General features: G+C 41.5%; 2 protein-coding genes across 5 annotated transcripts in view; both read left to right on the top strand.

The window, feature by feature from the left end:
- RABGAP1 (RAB GTPase activating protein 1) overlaps positions 1-20,774 on the top strand; it is a 75,407-nt gene that overhangs the window by 22,169 nt on the left and 32,464 nt on the right. For all 4 annotated transcript variants that reach the window (XM_064171330.1, XM_064171333.1, XM_064171332.1 and 1 more), the window contains 3 exons: positions 2,747-2,921; positions 4,545-4,638; positions 7,267-7,417. In XM_064171330.1, the coding sequence (XP_064027400.1) occupies positions 2,747-2,921; positions 4,545-4,638; positions 7,267-7,417 (420 nt within the window). The remainder of the gene's footprint in view (positions 1-2,746; positions 2,922-4,544; positions 4,639-7,266; positions 7,418-20,774) is intronic.
- Positions 13,976-16,797, top strand: GPR21 (G protein-coupled receptor 21). The gene is made up of 2 exons (XM_064171334.1): positions 13,976-14,176; positions 14,624-16,797. Exon 2 carries the CDS (start codon positions 14,996-14,998, stop codon positions 16,040-16,042), a length of 1,047 nt encoding a protein of 348 aa, XP_064027404.1. The 5' UTR covers positions 13,976-14,176; positions 14,624-14,995; the 3' UTR covers positions 16,043-16,797.

The raw sequence follows: 20,774 nt of genomic DNA, 5'->3' as shown, positions 1-20,774 counted from the left end.
TATTTCTCAAATATAACTGTGACATAGTCAATTATATTGACTTGAGAGGTGGGTTTATGGTATAAAGCTGAATAAATATGATTGCATTGGAAGTGAACTGTAGTTACTGGTGCCTGTTGGCAGATCACAATGTGACTGTGGTTGTTTCTCCCTAGAATTGGTAAGGTCTTTGTGGCTATAATGTTCATATTTCAACGTTTTTCTCTTGAATCCAAGGGGCTTAATAAATGCTCTTCAATATTTGAGAAGCTATCCTTCATTATGCTAATTGTTGTTGGCTATCTAAATTTCCAGTAGAAAAGCTGGCTGTCCTCATTTCAAAGCTAATATTGACAGCTTTGAGGCTGCAAAGTTTCATAGAGGCTTAAGGATTTTCCAGCCAAACCCCAGAAATGAAAGAAACAGAGGATTTATCTGCAAACTGAGCCTATGCTGATTGTTGCCTGCATAAGGGCGTAGTAGGATAAGTCTGTAAAATTAAGGGCTAAGAGGGGAAAAAAGGCTTTATTATAATCCTGATGATGTGCTGTCTGATGCGTCAGTTAATTGATTTTATCATACAAATGATAAAACATCCACCTGGAATTAAGGGGAAAAAATTGTACTTCATGGGAAAGTCTGGTTTTGTCTTTATAGATGGTTGGAAGCAGCGATTTCACAGAATCCCCAAGGTTGCCCTAAGGGAAAAAAATCCAAGCAACCATAAAAAAAAATCTCTAGAACTTGTTAATTTTTTTTTTTACTGTTCTTTCCCAACTTTCTTTTTTACTCTATCTTCTATGAAGGAAAGGATTATTTCTGTCCAGGATATTTCTAATAACAGCAGAAGGCAATGACTTAGTCTCAAAATAAGGCTGCAAAGTTGAAGGTCCATACAAGTCACTAAAGAGATAGTTGAATAGGTTGGAAGGGCTCTTAAAGATCATCCGTTGCAACTCCCACCATGGGCAGGGACACCTCTTACTAGACTAGATTGCTCAAGGCCCCATCCATCCTAACTTTGAATACTTCCTGGGTTGCAGCCTCCATAACTTCTCTGGTCAACCTGTTCTGGTGTCTTGCCACTGAGAGGCTGTATTTGAAGTATCTGCCATTCTCCTGCTTTAGAAATTATTGCTCTGACGTATTTTAAGAAATAGAAATATACACAAGCAAATAGCAGTGTGCACTCTCAAGGTATAAATTTTTTTTTGTGCAGCCCAAAAAAGCATGGTTGGAGTCTTGATTTCTTAATAAGAGTACTTACTTTAAAGAGCTTTTGAATTAAATAAAAGGATTCTCTTAGTTCTTTTTGCACTTAAAATGATAGCAATTAATGGTAACCACAAAGATGAGATTATTTTTGTGTTTGTCCTATTTTAAAAGTAAAATATAAATAAACATTTTGAAAACTTTCTGTAAAAAAAAATTCCTCTAAAATTTAAAGTGGAAAAATTCTTCATGAATGAGATCAGTCTTTTTATTTGGGGTATTTTTGAGATGTTGATCAGTTAAGGCTGTTGGGCTATAAATACTCCACAACGTCCAACAAGTGCCTTTTCTGTTTGGCAGCTGAAAGGAAACTTATCTTACTTAGCTAACTCTGTATCTTTTGTCTTACCAAATTCACAGCCATTGTAGCTTATCTTAGCTAGTTCCCTTTTTTCCACCAGTGCTGTCAGGTTATCCAACTTCCAGTGTTTACTAAATGGAAGATTATAAAAATTCATAGTGGAAGCAACAACTGTAGACTGTCCTGCCTGATAAGTCTGGAAGGGAAACCTGTTTCTATGGAGGCATGATTAGCCTATTAAAAATCCAGCTGCATCAAATTGGCTTATCTTCCTCTGGCACTGTTTCTGTATTCGGAAATGGTGAAAGCAGAGGGATTTTATTTGCTCAGATTACATTTAGTGATTTTAGTCATTTTTAGTTTTGATGCATTTCTCTTAATTTTTTTATACTCCAAAGGATAAAACTGAGCACTTGGGAGCTTAGCATAGAGTATAATTATAAATCCTATTTCCCTCTTTTCTTCACCTTTTCTACTCTATTTTTATCTATTTATGAAAAAAAAAAAGTAGTTCTAAATCCTTAGAGTGTATTAAAGTTTAGAACCATTTCACAAAGAAAAATCTTCCTTTAAAGGAAAGGAAGATATCAAAGCATTGAAAATTAAGGAGAAAAACAGAGCCACGTAATAGACTTGGGGACTCAACAATTTATGTTCCTGCAGCAGTGTATCCACAGATATTACTTGGAAGCATCACTAAAGACAGTTGCCATGGTGGGAAAATAAACAATTCCTATTAAAGGTGTCCTTCTGCCATCATCACATACTCAAAGTTAAAGGAAGCAATTAGATATAAATAGAAAGAATTAAATTTTGCACTAATCTTTAAATAAAGATTTTTTTTATTTATATGCTTCATATTAAGGAACCTTTTGAAATCTACATTTGTTTCTGTCCAGTCCATTTATGGCTGAAAAATGAACTGCATCTGCTTGGCAGACCCAAGTGGCTTCTGCTTTACCTGTAAAAAATATATATTCATGCCTTTTGGGTGCAGTGGGCTCACAGGTTTTTTTAGAGTGTTAGGGATAGAAGCACTTGCAGGTCTGTGTAATGCATTCATTGTGCTCCAAGGACTGCACTTTCATTGCAGTTGAATGTGATTAAAATTGTTTCTCATCTCTCCTATTCCAAAAAAAGATAAGTGATTGGGGTGTGGCTTGTCTCAGTTAAATGAAACTTCTTCTTTTCTAGATAAAGCAAAAGGACAGAAAGAATAATTCAGACACATTATATGAAGTCGTGTGCCTAGAAAGTGAATCAGAAAGGGAGAGAAGAAAAACTACAGCAAGTCCCTCTCTTCGCCTGCCTCAGTCTGGGTCACAGGGCTCAATGATTCCTTCTCCTCCAGATGACGATGAGGAAGAGGGTAAGAAATGGGTTGTATGCTTTGTATACTTTAAAAGGAAGGGCACTTGGTAAATAACAGAGTTATGAAACATGTCAGATCCTTTCCAGTCAGAATCTGGCTTGCAAAATTTTTCTCTTGCTTTAATGCAGTGAGTATTCAATAACCAGTACCCCTGCATTCCTGGATCAGCCTCTCCCTTGTCTGACACTTTTCTGGCTATGCTTTTCTCAGCTCAGGCCTCTGAAGCCTCCAGTGTGATATATTTGGAACAATGTGAAAGGAGGCTGCTAAAAATTTGATATTATCATGTAGCTTCTGCCCCTCCCTGAGCAGCTGTGAACAGATTTGAGTGAAAATGAGGAGCTGATATTATTTGAAAATATAAGCAAGTAGCAGCCTCTTCAGTGAAGAGCAGAGCATAGACATCTGTAATACATAACTACACTGGGACCTGCCCAGCTTGAAACTTAATGCACTTTCAGGGTCTTTTTTCTGCTTTTTAAAAAAATCTCTTAAACCAAACTGTGGTCTAGTTCTGAGTGTATAAACATCTGCCCTTACAGCTCGGAGTTGAATTGTAGGTGACTTGAATTTCTGCTGGCCCTCCATGTGGCCTTGAGTAATTTGTTTCACTTCTGTGCTTTAATTTCCCTTTCTTGGGGTGCGGCAGGGAGAAAGAGAAGGTTGGTTTGAAAATTAACTCATTTGCAAAGTGTTACTCATTAGCAGTCTCTAACCACTACACTAAACCACAGCAGTGTTCTTTTCTAGACCATATATATATATTAGTTTACTTAATGCAACTTGCAACAAACCAGAGTTTGCTGACAGGTTCAGATGAGAAAGCTTAAGTTTAATGAAAAAGAATGTCTGCAGAACCAGTGAAACGTGGGGGTTGTATATGATACCTCCTATGAGTGGAAGTATCTGGAAGTACATGGATAATGGTTTGAACAAGAGTTGCTATGACTATGTGAATTCTCCCCATCCACCACAATTTTTATAGTGTTTCACTCAAAGGTGTTTAAGGCAAGTAAGTTAACCAAAAATACTAGCTTTCAAAAAGTGAAGTTCTAAATGGTTAAAGTAAAAACCTTGTGAACAGTCATGGATCTGCAACAGCTGACAAGTCTGCAGCTGCTCAGGGGAACCAAGCTGATCTTTGTTGTCTTTTTTTGCCTTTATAGTGCTGTAGCTTTTCACCTAGAGAAAATTGGGCTCTTTAAGAATTTTTGTAGTCTTGCAAAAGTTCGGGGTAGGATAATGGAATTGTTTCTGTGGAGAGACATCTGGAGGTCCTGCCTCCCCCTCAGTGTAACTCCAACCAGGCAGATTATCCAAAGCTTTGTTCTGTTGTGTTGTGAGTGTCTCCATTGGCATTTCTGTGGCCTCTCTGGGCCCTTGTATCATTTTAATCACCTTCATGATAATTTTTTTTCCTGATTTTTAACCCAAATTTCACATATTGCTGCTTGTCTTCTGCCTCTTGTCACATCACTCTGTGCCTCCAAGAGCAAGTCTGCTTCTGCCTCTCTCAGTTGCATGCACAAATGCATTACCACACTCTGATGCAGTTAAGAGAGCAACATTTAAATCTGTAATGGCTGTTGTCTCATAGCATCTCCTCTGTTTTGTTGGCAGACAATGATGAACCACTCTTAAGTGGTTCTGGAGATGTCTCTAAAGAGTGTGCAGAAAAAATTCTTGAGACGTGGGGGGAGCTGCTGTCCAAATGGTAAGTGGCAAAATCACATTCTGAACGTTACAATTATGAATATTCTTGTTCTTTTCACTCCTCCTGCTTCGTGTTTTTGTTATTTCCAGAACCCAGCTGAGATGAGATTAGTATGGATTTAGTTCTCTATCATCCCTACAGCACCCCTTGTTTTCTGGCTTCATGTTTTCTGATTTCTTCAGAGAGGATGTTTTAAGTAGTTTCTTTTTTGAGTGCAGGCTGAAATACTGTATAGAAATTCATTTACACCCATGTCTTTAGCTGGCTCTCTCTTAAGATGAATGTTTTACTTATCTGTAGGTTTCACTGGGGTTTTATTACAAAGCGAAACTAAGTGGCATAGAGAAAATGCAGCTCTCTGACTTTATTTTGCATAGATCACTTCCACTCCCTTTTGTAATTCTGGTGTAGTTCACAGCTCGTTTTTCCTGCAGCTGTCAGATCTTAGTAACTGTAGCTTAAGAATATGGGAGATTTGTACTTGGATAGCAAACATGCTTTTCCTCCAGTATCTAAAGAGGAGGGTTCCAGAGCCTGCCAAGAAGGAAGTGCATGAGCTCTTCTGTTTTTTCCCTAGAAAATGGCAATTTACAAGAAGAGTGTTTCTTGACAGTCAAGTTGATAATATAACACCTGTCCTCTTTTCATCAAGTATCTTTTATTCATCTTGAAGTAGCCTAAGCCATTCTAAGAAAGCGATGCTGGTTGTTGCAGAATTCAGTGTTGGGTTATTATGGGTTGTGTTTGGGGTTGTTTATTTTTTTCTTGGGGGTGGGTGTTTGGTTGGTTGTTTTTTCACAAAGGGAGATGACAGGCACAACGTCAGATTGAGCACAAATATGCTGCACTTTGGTGGTAGTTGTTGCCTTCTGCTTCCTAGTGTTACTGAATAGCTGGGGGTATACAGCAGATCAAAAATTTGAACAGAATATTAGATCAAAGGAGCAGGAGCACAGAGATTAGGATAAATCATGCACTTTAGATGAGGAAAAATACTGATGTGATTCTCTTTAAATGAAGACTGCAAAACTTTAGCATTATATTTTATTTTCTGCTGTTACTTAGTACTTATTTGAATAAATACCTTTACTTCCAGTTTGGTTTTCCACTAGTACATTGTGCTTATATAGTAGGAAAGCAAACATCAGAAATGAACATGTTTGTAAGAAGGGAAAGGCTGTGGTAGAGTGATCTATGAGCCCTTTTGCCTCCCTCTCCTAGACTTGTAGAAACATCTTTAACATATGAGCTCTATACATCTGCTGCTGTGAGAAAGTTTCTTTCAACTTGAGTTTTTTTGTAATTCTTCCAAAGGCTCAGAGATAATTAAGCCACCTGACTCCCATTGAAAATGTTTTGGCAGCTCTAAGAGGATATGAAGTGCTTCTGTGCTAATGCTGGCAACAACTTTAATATGTGTTAAAGGGCTTTCCTTCTTAACTAAAAGCGAGTATTTGGAAGTAATGATCCTTGAGCTTTCAAATAAGAGGATTGAACATCATAAAAATCAGAGTTCAGGTAGCTCCATGCTAGACTTTTGGAATCCTGTAATTAGATTTGTACAGGAATTAAATATACATTGGTATTTTGTGATTTCTAAATAATATTTGGCTCGTATTTCATAACTGCTGAATCACAGTTTTCTCATTTCAAAATAGTTCAGAAGAACCTAGTGTGTAGCAATGGAGTTTTGTAGGTGTTTACAAGATCTATAAATATATGTAAGTCTATCAATATGAGTGTTTAGAGAAAGCAGAGTGAAGGGGGGCATTATGGTGCTAGGTTCTGTGCAATTTATACTGATTTAAATGTCCACGTTGCTAGTCTCCAGATTGCTGTGTTGGAACACTGTAGACTGGAGAAAGGCAATAAGGAGTCCCAGTCTGTCTAACATGATCACCTGTGTCTGCTAGACTGCTAACAAATACTAATACCAGTTTATTGTTAGGAACAATGCAGTTAATGCAAGTTCTGAGTTTTGCCTGGTTTTGTCTATCAGTCCTCTTAATCATTTTACCTAGAAGCCTCTGTTGTTTGGGGTTTTATGTATAAGCCATGCATGGACTGTTCAGCCTAGCTTTCTGCAGCTGCATAAATTATATGTAAGTTTGGTTTTTACAATTTACTGTGATGTAATTTATGAGCTGTCACTGGTCTCACTTGAAGAAACTGTTTAGATGGGACCAGCTTGTACAGTAGAAGCTGCTAAAACACATGGTTAAGCATGGTAGATGTTTTTGTAGCTCTGCTTGCCTGTCTTCTCACCCAGAAGGTTACCTGCTTGCAGTACATGCCTTCTGCAAACCAGTTAGTGTTTTGGTGTAGCTTGAGCTTGGAATCTTAGATGGTGTGGTACCTGTTCTCCAGTTGTAGGTTTTGCTGGAGTGTTTTGTGTATTTATATTCTTTATAAATTTAATGACAATCGAGGCAGTAGTTTGGAAAGTCCATCTCTGCTGTGTATTGTTGTTGTTTTGATTGGTTTTTAATAACTTGAATTTCAGTTACTCTGTCAACAGTCTTGAAATTCCTGTCAGTTGACACATCTAATGTCACAGGTTAGTTGTTGCTCATGTACTCGTTTACTTGCATTTGGATGATAGTAACAGTGCCTTCACTTAACACCCAGGCACCTCAATTTGAGCGTGAGGCCGAAGACATTGTCAGCGTTGGTGAGAAGTGGTGTTCCTGAGGCCCTAAGAGGAGAAGTGTGGCAGTTGCTGGCAGGGTGTCACAACAATGATCACCTGGTGGAGAAGTACCGAATTCTCATCACAAAGGTAGAGTTCTTTTTTCATCTGTTTTCCTGAGGAATGGAAATACAGAGATGTCCAAGTGTGTACCTTCTTCCTTAAGGGTTCATCAGTGGATCTGAGTATAGTGTATCAGCTAGTGAGGATGATTCAGTCCTCCCTCCAACAAGAACAACTGTAACATGTGGTACTAGTTGTAGCATTGTCTCAACTTCAGAGTGCTTTCTTTTTAATAGTCCTACTTCAGTTTTGCTCAGACAAGTTCTGAGTTAGTAAAAAATGAGCATTCTATTAATTGCTTTCATAATTGACAGAGATTCAGGGAGCTCATTTCCTTTGCTTGTTTGTCTTTTCTGAATGAAAGCTGCATTTTGCTCTATTGTCTTAACATTTATGCTAAAAATCCAGTTCTAGTTGAAATTGTAGCCTTTTTCTGACAGGAGAAAAAAAAAAGAACACTTTGGACATTTTTGCACTAGACAGCAGTTTTTAACTTCTCATCTTGAATGCTAACATCAGTAATGCAGGAAAAGAAAACAAGAATTGTATATACAGACAGCATTTGGTGTTTCTCAAAGTTCTAGAGTAACAAACGGGTCACAAAATGAAACGTCCCTTCCCTTTCCAGAAAACCAAAGTGTTCATTTGGATTTGGCCATTCTCTGTATAGATGTGTTGTGTTTTACTACTTTCATCAAACATGCAAGTCTGGAAGGGCTATATGAGAAATTATTAATGATGCAACTTTAGTACAAATATATCAGATTAATTATTCAACAGTTAAAAAGGCAAAACAACTGAATCAGCCTTTGTAGATCTATCATGGGATGACACAGATTGGCAAAGAGCAGTTAAAGGCTTTATTCCGAGGGCAAGAAGGGTTCTTGAAATTAAACTTGGGTTCTGCTGGCATCATGCAAGAAGGAGCCTATGTGATTTGAATGAATCACAGTAGGTTAGCTAAAAACATTCTGGCAGAACTACTTTGACATACTTGGTGAATGTAGAAGCAACTTGATCTGAATTCCTTAATATGGGTAGATGCATTGTAGAGCTATAGCTTGGATTGTGTGGTGAATAAATCATCCAAATATTGTGGAGGTTGAGTGCTCTGGCAAGACGTGCATCACAGTTAGCCTGTTGTGTTATTTTAATTGCCGAGTGAGTGGTTGACAGTGTCACTTGTTTCTCTGTTTTGGTATCAGCATGGAGAAGCTGATCTCTCTGTGGCACAGTTGGTGACACGAACTGCTACTATCTTTGTGAGGTAGAAAGCAATAGTGTGACATTACATTTTTAAAACTGTGAAACCTTGCCACTCATTTACATTTGGCAGAGATAAAGGAAATAACCTGGATCTAATGTGTTGGAAGAATCTCTGGAGTAAACTAAAAGGGAAAATAAGTGAACTCAGCACTGTGTGCTGCAGCAGAAGTATCAGCCATACCTGCAGCAGTCATTCAGTGTGGAAACTAATTAAGACATTAACCACTGAATGAGCATTTTCAGGCTCTGCTGTAGTCATATGAGGTCTGTAGTGTACTTCTAGCATGCTGCAATAACCAGCTCAAGCAAATGAAAAGGGAGTCTCCTTTAATCTGGTAGTGCCCTATTAGCCCTCTGCTGTGGGTGTTTGCCTTATGGTGACTTAAATGTGAAAATGATCTGTGGCTGTTTCTGTAGCATAGATAGAGGTTGCGAGCAGAAGGGTCCAGTTGCTTCACGGTGGAACTGTAATTGCTTCAACTTGCAGGCAGTGGAAGAAGAGTGTGGTTTCAAAGGGGGTTCTCAGTGGTTGTGTGGAAGTACTTGAGATGAGAACAGGCAAAAAAAACAAAGATGATGTGGGAGGCTGATGACAACATGAATTCAGGACCCAGGAAGATAACATTTGCAAACCCACTGTATATAGTAAGTGCTAACAGTGGAATTACACTGCACTGTCCCTTGGCCTTAATTTTTTTGTTTGCACATCTTTAGAACTTCAAAACTATCAAATCATCTAATATGACTGATTCTCACTGCTCTGAAAATAGCAGCTCAGTTACAGTCACTGTGCAGCAATGCACAGGAGCAAATGTGTCTGAGATGAGTAATAGAATTTGTTAATTATGTGAAGGCAAGGGTTCTGTGCGATACATTGCTTTGTTATCCTTGTACTGCTTCGCCATGGTTTGCATGTCACTAATAGACATTGCTCTTTGGCAAGCATGTGATTGTTTGCATTACCCTGCATCGAAAATGGCTGTGACGTAGCACAGGAGCACAAGGAGTTGCTGTAAAACCTTTGCTCTTCAGTGCAAGTAGGAGATGCAGTAAGCCTGCTTGAGTAGTCATAATCCAGTGCCCCTTCTCTCAGAACGTTGACCTCTATTCCTGTAGCTGCACTTGATTTCTGTCAGGCTTTCATGACCCCATGCGGCAGCACAGTCCCAAATTAATAAGGATCTGTGTTGACAGCTGCTTCAGAAGCTTCTGGTCTTTTTCAGGGATTTGCTTTTTTCCTCTTGTGCACATGGGTGTTGGAGGCACCCCAGTACTACTTCTGCTGTTGCTCTCCTGTGCAGTTCTGGCCCTTTGTGGTTGGCAAATCTAATTTTTTTGTGTTCTTCTGCAAATTAACTGCTGCAAGGATAGTTTTTTGTTTAATCTTGCTGTGTAGCTACTGAATGATTAGAAATGTGTTCTACCAGTGAAGGGTGTGTCTAGGTCTCTTCTGGAATCAGAAATGAAAAATGGCATTGAAACTGCCTTAAGGTGTGCTCATTGTGTTCTAGTCATCATGATAGTATTTATTATTTGCTCGTTATTTCTTTGACAGCTTCTCTTTGTTTTTTTGTATTCTGTGCTTTTGTTGTTGTGGTCGTGTCTGAGTTTCACCACTGTGGTGCTCCCACAAATTACTTTTGAGAATTTGCACACCATCTGTGTGCCATAATAAAGCTTTTAGCAACTCCAGATTGCTGTGCTCTTGGTGGGGAGTGTGGATGAAAGCCAGCCCAGTGAATTAAGGTCATGTCCCTACTGGGGACAGAAAGCAAACTCTAGGTAAAACAATCTAGACAATCCCTTTGAGAGACATCTGTTCCTGGTAGGACTTTGGCAATCATGGTTACGGCTGTTAATTTTCAGGCTTCCAGCCACTGAAAGGTAGAAGAAGAGAACTGGGGACTCAGTCCAGATACTAATGTACACCTGAAGGAGAAATACTTCATGGTTTTGACAGCCATAGGTGGGCAGAAAGTATCGTTGAGTAGAAAATTTGTGAAGTGAACCACACAGGTTAAAAAAAAAGAGATAAAAATAGCATGATACACAGGGAAATACACAGTACCCACTTCTCAGACAAGGTTTTTGAAAAGCATTAATAGCAACTATTGAATCTCTCAGACCTGCAGCAATCTCTCAGCAATCCCTCAGTGGAGAAATACTTAATGATTTAAAAAAAAACAGAAGAACCTGACATTTACAGTATAGAGGAGAAAATAAAAGCTTTTGAATATAGGTCTGTGTGGGAGGAAATAATGTCAAAAGTTAAAACCCATGAACTGTTGCACCAGATAAATATGCTATATTAAGAAAATTACAACGTGAGAGGGACATCTTGTGGCACAAATTAAATAAAATATAAAAATAAATCCAGTGGCAGGAGGAGTGTCCTGGAATGTGACACTGAGGTCACCGTTTCTGGTAAAAATTCTAGGCTTGGTAAGAGATTAATTTGTCCAGTTTTTCTTACAGCAGGACTCTTGCTACCCACTTTCTCATATTCCCCCTTTTTTTTTTTTGGTCTGTATAAGCAGTTAATTGCAGTACACAAAAGTTCTGCTGAATATCCTCATCTGTCTTGTTGAAAATGATACTGAGCTTTAATGAAGAAATAGATTAAAATGTCAGTACCATTATCTGAATGTGTTGCATTCACAGTGCCATAAATTGTAGTAGTACTTTAGCTGTGGGTGGTTAACACTTATTTTCCACTTGTGTCACAATCACATTTCCATATGTTCATCTAAATTGAGAGGAATACATTTAATTTTCAGGAGTTCAAAGGGCCGTGATTGTGTACGATCAACTCGAATTAAAACTAGCATACGCCTGTGGATCAGGATGAGCAGAATGATGTAGCCTTGCTGTCAGTGTGCCTGAACCTCCAGATCTCTTGTTTGATTAGTTTTGATCACGTGGTGATATAAGTTTAATTATCTTTTACAAGCAGTCTTTTTCCCAAGAGCTCTTACTGAAGCTTTGAATGATTTCTCAAATACCTTTCAGAAGTTTGATGAGGTGGTTGTGTCATGCTATAAAGCAGAAGAGCCACCTGAACCACAAGTTCTCATGGCTTTTAGACGTGGGTTTTGTGAGCTAGGACAGCAAGCAGGCAAGTGGATCTCCACAGCAGTTACCTTCCAAATACAATTTACACCCTTTGGGCATTTTGGCCTGGCTTCTGGCTTAGGGATGTTCGAGAGAATTAACTCGAGGTCCTGCTCATTGAGGGCTAAATTGAGGTGCTTTGAATAGAGTTATTACTCTGAGCTTTGGAGAAACAATAGAATGTCAGTGAAAGGGGAAAAAACAAAGCAGTTCTCTTGCTTCTTGAGAAACACCTGGCAGGTCAATAGGAGTTAAGCTTGTACCGGTGATAAAAATCTGAATGTGGAGGAGTATTTGATTTGCTTGCATCTTTTAGTTTGACATTTCAGTGACCGGAGTGGTGTTTTGGTCAGTCTTAGGATTTCCAGTGCTAACTTCTTTCTCTTTACTTGAGAGATGCTCAAAGTTCATCTCTATATTTTTCTTAAGGCTGTGTATAATGTGTCCATTCATGCCTAAGGATCCAGAAATACTATTTGAATCAATTGGTATGTAAATCATTCTCTGCTTTGGAAAGATAGGAGATCATTTATCCAGCAGTAATTCAGTCTAAGCTTTTTTTTTTTTTTTTTTTTTGTATAACCATGATACTGTTGCCTAAATTTAATTCAGAGTTTATGTTTCTTAGCTACAGTTACAGTTCTAGTATTTCAGTTGCTATGAGTAGAAACCTCATAAAATTGTAGCGAAAATGAAGGATGGTAGTAAACGGTGAAGATAGGATGGACAAAACAAGTTTTTGCTTTCAAGCTTTGCACAAGACTAAAAATGTGCCAAGTCATGCTGTTGTCCAGCACAGACTTTTGACCAATACAAGCGTATTGTAAGGGTTTTTCCCCCCCCCCCCTACTTACAGGTCAGCTAAAATCACAAGCACGGCAGTGTGATTGCTTCGAGATCCGTCCCTTAAGCTGCAACTCATTTTCCTTTAGGTGGTCTATAGAGTGACAAATGCTTAGCCTGGGCTAACCGAAACCTTGGTGTGTTGGTGTCAGTTGAACTCAGCATATGGACTTCACGCTTCAAGGATGACAGCTGGTGTCATGCTTTAATTTTTGACAAAAGGACTTCAATTGCTGAGGAGCCTCTCTCCAGTCTCTTACTACTTTGATTAGTTCAAAGGCCAATTCCCACAGTTATGGGCCTGTCCCAAGAGGTGGCGGTGGAGTAGTCTGGTGTATGGATCACAGATGAGGTTCCACATACCATACCATACTCAATGTCAAGCAAGTAAAATGCTCTTGACAAACAAGATATCCAGTGGTGACATCTTCACCTCGTGTGCATCCAAGAGGTTTTTCTGGTTAAATATGCATGATGGTTATTAGATTACAGTGTGAATACAAGTTGAAATGCTGTGGTGTGAGTTTCTTGCTCTCTGGAATGTCATTGGGGTTTCTAGTTTGTCTGGTTGGGTGTAGGTTGTTTTGGGGACAGTCAGGGGTAGCAATGTCTTTGTGTTTCGGGTATACGTGTGCAGGAGGTGCTTACCTGCCTGGAGCAACATCTGCGTTAACAGTGAGACACAGTTCTTAGCTTGGCCTGTAGATTTAAGTGTCTCCTAACAATACAAGCTACACCTAGGAAAGAAATATTTATTCCAGAGCAGGTATTTCCCCAAAAGAGCTTGAATGGAAAAGCTGTAAGTTAGGACTGTTTGAATTCACATCCTGGCTTAGTTGTCGTTTACCTTACAGAGGTGCTGAGAGGAGGAGTGGGGGTGTAGATTGGGTGTGTCAGTCTGTGCGACCAGGAGATGGATATTTTGATCTGTCTGTAGGAGCTAGGCGTGGGCGACTGTTTGTACGACCAGAACATGGGTTATGTTGGTCTCTGTCTGTGGGACTTGGACGTATGTTGGTCTAACTGTAAGACCTGGGCGTGGGTATGTCGGTCAGTCTGTCAGATAGACTGTAGAGCGGGGGCGTGGGTGTGTGTGTCTGTGCAGGACCGGGGTGTGCAGGGCAGAGCGCGTCGCGGCCGCTGCTGTCAGCATGGAGCGCGGGGACCCGCTCGCTTTCCTGGAGGCCGCGGGGTCGTGCCGGGTGAGGCACCTATCGCCGTCAGCCACTCGCGAAAGCGGCTTGCGGAGCGCCTTTTGGGTGGAAACCCGCATTTCCGAGGCTGCGGGCGGCGCTGCTGGGCTCCCCTTACGCACCCCACCCCGGCTACCGCCGGCTGCCCGAGCCGGGCGCTGGGGCTGGCTGAGGGAGCGGCCGGGGGGCTGCGGCTCTGCTCCCCGCCGGGTCTCTGCCGGCGCCGCGCCCTCCTCCGCGCTCCTGCCCGCCTCCCTCCCCTTCCTCCCCGCCGTCCCCTCCCCCCGGCTCCGCATCGTCGCGGCCGGAGCACACGCCGCCCGTGCCAGCGCTCGGCCGAGGATGCTCTCGGGCTTTTGTTCCCCTGCGGCAGGTAGGGCCCGGAGCGGCGGGACAGGGCGGCGTCACGGGCCGGGCGGGGGGCAGCGGGGGCCGGAGCGGCGCGGGCCGGGAGAGGCGGCGAACAAAAGCGGTCGTGCAAAATGGAGCCAGGAGAGAAGGGCTGGACCCCCCTCCCCGCCGCGCATCCCTCCGCCTGAATAGCCGGCTGCAGGAATTTCGGGGAGGCTGCTCCGCCCGGCCAGCAAGCCTCCCCGCTTTGCCCTCCGGTATGAGCCCGGTGCCCCGGGCCGAGGGCGTGGGGAAGGGACCGCGGAGGGAAGGAGGCGGCAGCGGGAGCCTGGCAGGGAGCGGGGGCAGGCGGCGGCTGGGAAGCGTTCGTTGTAGCAGGGCGTGGGGAAGGAGGGGTGGTGATGGAGGTAGCAGCGAGCGCGAGGGGAGAGGCGGTTCTGTAAAACACTTTCCCCTTCTCTTCTGTCAGCCGTTAGGAGGACTCTGGTTCTGACTCGGTGAAGGTTCCTTCTCCCTCTGCCCCCAACCCCTCATCCCCTCCTCGGCGAGGCAGCCCACCCAGGAGGGCTTTAATATCGTCTCTCTCTCGTGTGCGTGTGTGAAGTTGCTGACATGACTGCTGCTGGGTCCTGGTGCACCAGTGGCGGCGGGGAGCCGGATTTAAAGGGGAATTGTGCTGCAGACAATGCACAGCAGCAGCATCTGGAGCAGCCTTGGGGACTGGAGCTCCGGTTTTGACATTGCTACACACACAGCACCAGCCGCAATGACAGCAGCTGCCTGGAGTGGCTGCGGGCAGCAGGCAGGAGCATGAAGTAAAGAATTCACTGCAGTGCTCAAGATGAACTCCTCTTTGGTTGGCAACCAGAGTGGCCGGCCTTTCTGTCTCCTGGCCATTAGCTATTTGGAGACCATCAATTTTTGCCTCCTGGAAGTGGTTATTATTGTGTTTCTCATGGTGCTGATTATTTCAGGCAACATTATTGTGATATTTGTCTTTCACTGTGCACCTCTGCTGAACCACCACACCACCAGCTACTTCATCCAGACTATGGCATACGCTGACCTCCTGGTGGGTGTGAGCTGTCTGGTGCCTTCTTTGTCTCTGCTGCACTACCCTATTGTTTTGAGTGAGTCCTTGGTTTGCCAAATCTTTGGTTATGTGGTGTCAGTGCTGAAGAGTGTCTCCATGGCCTCTTTGGCATGCATTAGCATTGACAGATACATTGCCATCACAAAGCCACTGACCTACAACACACTCGTTACCCCATGGAGACTTCGAATCTGCATACTGATCATTTGGCTGTACTCCTGCCTGGTCTTCTTACCTTCCTTTCGCTGGGGAAAGCCTGGATATCATGGGGATGTGTTCCAGTGGTGTGCCAATTCCTGGAACACTGATCCCTATTTTACCCTCTTCATTGTGGTGATGCTCTATGCCCCAGCTGCGTTCATCGTCTGCTTCACTTACTTCAACATCTTCCGCATCTGCCAGCAGCACACCAAGGAGATCAACGAGAGACGAGTGCGCTTCAGCTCTCAGGATGGGGAGGCTGGGGAGGCACAGCCTTGCCCGGACAAGCGCTATGCCATGGTTCTCTTTCGCATCACCAGTGTCTTCTACATCCTCTGGTTGCCCTACATAATCTATTTTCTGCTGGAGAGCTCCAATGTCTATAGTAACCGTGTTGCATCCTTCTTGACCACTTGGCTTGCCATTAGCAACAGTTTCTGCAACTGTGTCATTTACAGTCTGTCCAACAGTGTCTTTCAGAAGGGGCTTAAGCGTCTCTCGGGGGCTATTTGTGCCTCTTGCACTAGACAGAGGGTAGCTAAGGACTCCTCTACCTCTAGGAGCAAAAGATCTTCTAATGGATGTCATGTCTAAGACGCCTATCAGCTGGACTGGGAAGTGCAGGGACAATTCCTTAAGTTGCAAAATAAGTTAAATATGATTTGAAGATGTCCAGATTTGCAAAAAGGTTTCTGAGAAATGCTGCTGACGTAGAGGAATCAGGAGCACATATCATTGTGGTTTCACTTTAAAAAATGATTGCTGTGGAGGAGGCTGTAGAGTTTCACCTCCATATTAATTTTTAAGAATAAAGCTGTATCTTGACACTTACCTCTCCAGCTGGTGTGACTGAATGGAGTGGGTGTCTGAGAGCTTCAGCAAAATGTAGTCTTTCTTACAGCTTTACTGGGTTCTTTTGAGATTCGTGCTTCACATGTAAATGATATATCTGAAGTGGAAATGTCACCATGTATGGTACATTACAGGGATTTTTTTTAATGTATGCCAAAGTATATTGACATAAAGTTCCAGCGTCATAACAGAAGGGGCCAAACAATTTGTTTTTCAGTGCTACCTAGACAGGACTTCTAGAACAGCATTGAGCAATGTGAACATTTCGTTGTGATCTTAAAGTCTTACTGAGCCATGAGCACAGCCCTGTGATCCCAACAGTCGTATATTTAGGAGGACTGGTCTGCCTTCCCTGCCCCGTTTCTCTAGTAGGATGCATGTGTGTGACCAGAGTATGGCATCTGCATTTTCCTGTTTGCTGTGAAGTAAGAAGAAAAACTTGGATCAGACCAAATTTAGCAGTTAAATAAAATGTGTTTTGATACGCTAAGAGAGAATACATGTCGCTTTATGATACCAGAGCTGTGGCAGCCACTTGGGGATGAAGCCAACATGTGAAAATTATTCTCAAACCAGTGGAGAAATGCCACGGGTTTCTATGTGGAAATTTTCTCAAGAACAACTTTAAAAATAACATGTCCCTTTTTTTTTTTTTTTTTAAATCTAAATTCTTCTGATATTTTACATTCTAGAACTTAAGGGGAAAGGAAAGAAAACAATTGTCTTCTAAACAGCTAAGGGAACTATGCTGTAAATTTAACTGTAGTATTTGAGTTATTCATAAGTGCGCAGAGCTAAATCAGAGACATTTTTCTTTAGCCTTCACGGGATTAAAGATGGTTCGAATATAGCAGGAGCTAAATCCTGTTGGCAAACACATATCTAACTGGTCAGATGAAGTGTCAGTATCAGAGAAACAAAGTCTCATTGACCACAACTTTTTCAAGCTAGCTTTGATTAAATATTTTTGAGTACCGAAATGCAGTTAAGAAGGCAGCATGGCCTCAGACTGATTAGTTTGTCCTAAAGAATATCTTTGTCTTTTTGCTAGTGTCACATTGGAAAATGAAAGTGAACTCAATATTCCTGTAATAACAGATGACAGTCTACATTATCTTATCTCACCCTGTCCCTGATACAGGAGTATCCCCCGCCACACCTCTGATCTGAGAGCAGGTTACACACTGTGACCATCCCCAGTTTTCTTTCTCCGTTGTGTTTCCAGTCAGTGTATGGGATTGCTGTGAGTTTGGGGAATTCCACGAGCTCCTGGCTTATGGTTGGTGTGCACTGTTACTGGGAATGAAAAAAGCATTAGGGAGAAGTAGTTTGATTTGTTTGTTGGTTTTGGGGTTTTTTTCAGTTTTAGGGTAATTCTCTTGGCCAAAGGGATGACTAATTTTGTTAAACAGTTTCAGGTCTACTGTTGTTAGATAGCAAGATCATCCTCTCTTCAGTACTGTACCCTCTCTCCTGCAAGCATACATGCACCCTCCTCTCTGGTCTCCTCTGAGCCCTAGTCTCTCATCTCTATGCCATGCTCTGGAGGAGTACAGTTTGTGTCTCTGTCACACACAAGGATTGCTACAGACCATCCTGCTTGTTGTCCATCCACATTTACTCCAGTACAGTTTTATGAGGCTGCCAATGGGAAAAGAGTGAAGAAAAGAAAGAGCACCAGAATAAAGGAAGCACTCTGTCATGGCTTATACTTTGTCAGCAGCACTCTTTTCTGATAGACATGAGTTCCTGTTAGGGATATGAACGTGTTGACCTGTTCCTGAGGAGGATGGAGTAGAACCACCTACACTGCTGCCTGGGTTTGGTTTGGGAACCCTGTTACAAAGCACATTTACATCATATCTTGGTTTGCGTTCAACATACTTCATCTGCACTCTAAACCTGTCAATATAAACTTCCTCCTCAGTTCACCCAAAATGCTAAGAACATAGATTGTCTGAACCCTGGTGCCTTCATAATGACATTTCTTGTTACCTTCTGTAATAAGACAGTGTCTAGAGCCAGGGCTTATGCTGTGATCCATGCGCAGGCACGATAGAGGTGATTGGTTCTACAGAGCTCTTGCAGTCTGATTTTTGGTTAGAGACAGACAGCTGTGGGGGGAGTGCAAGGGTGTAGTGAGTCATTTATAAATGGTATAATAAGCTCACAGCACATCAGCTGGCTAATTGTTCTCAAGTGTTTTGTAGGTGTTATGGCTAAGGTGGGCTTTGGGGAACAATTTAAGGGCTTTAGTCACTAATATCAGAGTGTGTGTGTGTGTGTAGTATTTTTGGAACAGCCTCTCAGGTAAACTCCCAGTAGTTTTCTCAGACTCTTCACCTCATCTAACATTTCCAAGTCTTTGAAGTGATGCAATTTATCATTGAAACAGCATTTGATTAAATTTAATAGAAGAGAGTCTGCTAGGGCCTGAAAATCTAAAAATGGCAGTTTCAGGTTTAAGTGGAAGCTGGAGAGCAAAGATTATTGCTTTTTTCGTGGCCCAAATAGAGGGTTTAAATAGGAGCATTGTATGCTAGCTTTTGAGAATATGGAGAATTTTAGAAGCTGGTCAGGGGTCTAAGTCATGACATAAGAGATTTAACTCGAGATGAAGCAGTTGCTACTTCAGCTATAAGCCTTAGAATTGTCCTTAAGTGTAGTGGTTGTTACAGATGCAGATGCATGCTTGCAGCTGTTGTTGCTTTGCAGCTAAGGTTCAGTCATAACATTCCTAACAGCTCAGCTTTTGTCCAATTGCCTTACTGATCTCAAAGTCTTCATCAGCTCAGATGATTTCTGAGAGGTGAAAATCAGAATCTGGAAGTCTCCAAGAGATGAGGACAGAGAGAAGCTGCAGCCAACTGATGCTTTCAAGTTTCATCCAGTACAGACACTTTTAAATATTGCCTCAATAGTTCAGTTGTGTCAAATATTTCTATTTTTGTCTGTGTTAAGTTATTGATTTTTTAAAAATTACTTTTTTATCTAAGTTAATTTAATGTTGATCAGTTTTGTATGTGATTAGGTGTTTAAAATATTCATGACATTTGAGTTTGTTGCCTTCAGTGAGATGGCATGGGGGCAAAGCTTGTTCAGTGTGCCAACTGTGGGAGAAGTAATTTGGAAATATATAACCTTGTTTGCTCAGCAGTCCATTTAACATCCTTTGTCACGGAGTTAACGTGAGGCACAGCAGTCCTTTTCATCATAGTCTGTGCTAGGAATTGTTAGGCAGCAAACTTTCCAGTTGGATCACTTTCATCACTGTGCATATGAAACTAATCCTTTCTTGGCTATATTTATATCTGTGTGTGCCTGGTGCTTTACAGATTGGTATCAAGAGCATTGCACAGATAAATGCCACATTGAGGAGAACACAGAAGTCAAATTGCATCTTCATAAAAATTGTGTTGTGATATGATTTAATGAACTCATTTTGAAGTTCCATCTCAGATGATTTTTTGTATTAGTTTTATCTGCCTCACTTTCAAATTAAGCTGCTAGAAGGTTCAATTTGCAGGATGCAACTCAGTGGCAATTTTTAGTGCCATGGGAGGGATTCCTACACGCACAGCTTCTCAGAAGGTGATAATCTGCTTCATCCAGAATGTGTGGGTTTTATTGTTATAAGTTTACCAGAAATTTAGGTTTGATTTTATTGTCATTTTCCAAATAGACTGGGAGAAAAATCTGTGAAATACTAGGTTTTAATCATTTCCAATCAAGGTGACAGTAGTTTTTAACTTAACAGATATCTTTTGTGCGAAGCAAAAGTTTTGTTGTTCTCTGCTGTTAGTTTTTTTTTAAATTAAGTGTTACCAAGTTTTACAGTCTTTATTTGTTGTTAGGAGTTTTGTACTGTTTTTGAAGCTTCTTATCACTCAAAAAATTGTTTTTTTCTTGTTGGAATTATGACATGGCTCAGTGTCAGAGTGCCAAGGGGCAATCTGGAATGTTTTGTCACAAGTCTTTGATGGGAAAAGAAGCGGAACAAAGTACCAAGGCAGAAAGAATTGCAAAAGTAGCACAAAGTTGCACAAAGACTCCTTCCTTACAGCAGACTCCAGTGAGAATTCCCAAATTTCACTCTTGTGCCACATCTCTGTGGCATTGCTCCTTTCCTGCTCTTATCGAGGTTTTACCTGGAACAAGTCCTAAATCTCAGCAGTTTATCTGTTCTGAAACAGGCACTTCAAAGGCCAATAATTGATGTGAGGTGGAAACATTCAGTATGCAATTTTAATAAGCAGACTGATCGATATTTTTGTGTTATTGCCAACTGCTGTGCTGATAACAGGTGTACTGACCCTTCATCAGTCAGGAAGTCTGAAACATTTCAGTCTGATCTTACTCTACATCAGGGTTTGAAGTTGATAGACCTTCTAATTCAGGTTAGTGCTTTAATTACTTCCTAGGAACTAATATCTGTGCATAGGAGTCTACTTTTGGACATTATAAACAAGAGGCC

The sequence above is a fragment of the Pogoniulus pusillus genome, chromosome 35 (genome assembly GCF_015220805.1).
Source record: "Pogoniulus pusillus isolate bPogPus1 chromosome 35, bPogPus1.pri, whole genome shotgun sequence".
Taxonomy (NCBI): Eukaryota; Metazoa; Chordata; class Aves; order Piciformes; family Lybiidae; genus Pogoniulus; species Pogoniulus pusillus.
Note: the sequence above shows the minus strand (reverse complement) of the source record. Positions and strands in the feature narration are given on the sequence as shown.

Bases quoted from the DNA above. Each gene is read 5' to 3' on its own strand.
- GPR21 (XM_064171334.1), top strand. From the start codon at position 14,996: ATGAACTCCTCTTTGGTTGGCAACCAGAGTGGCCGGCCTTTCTGTCTC.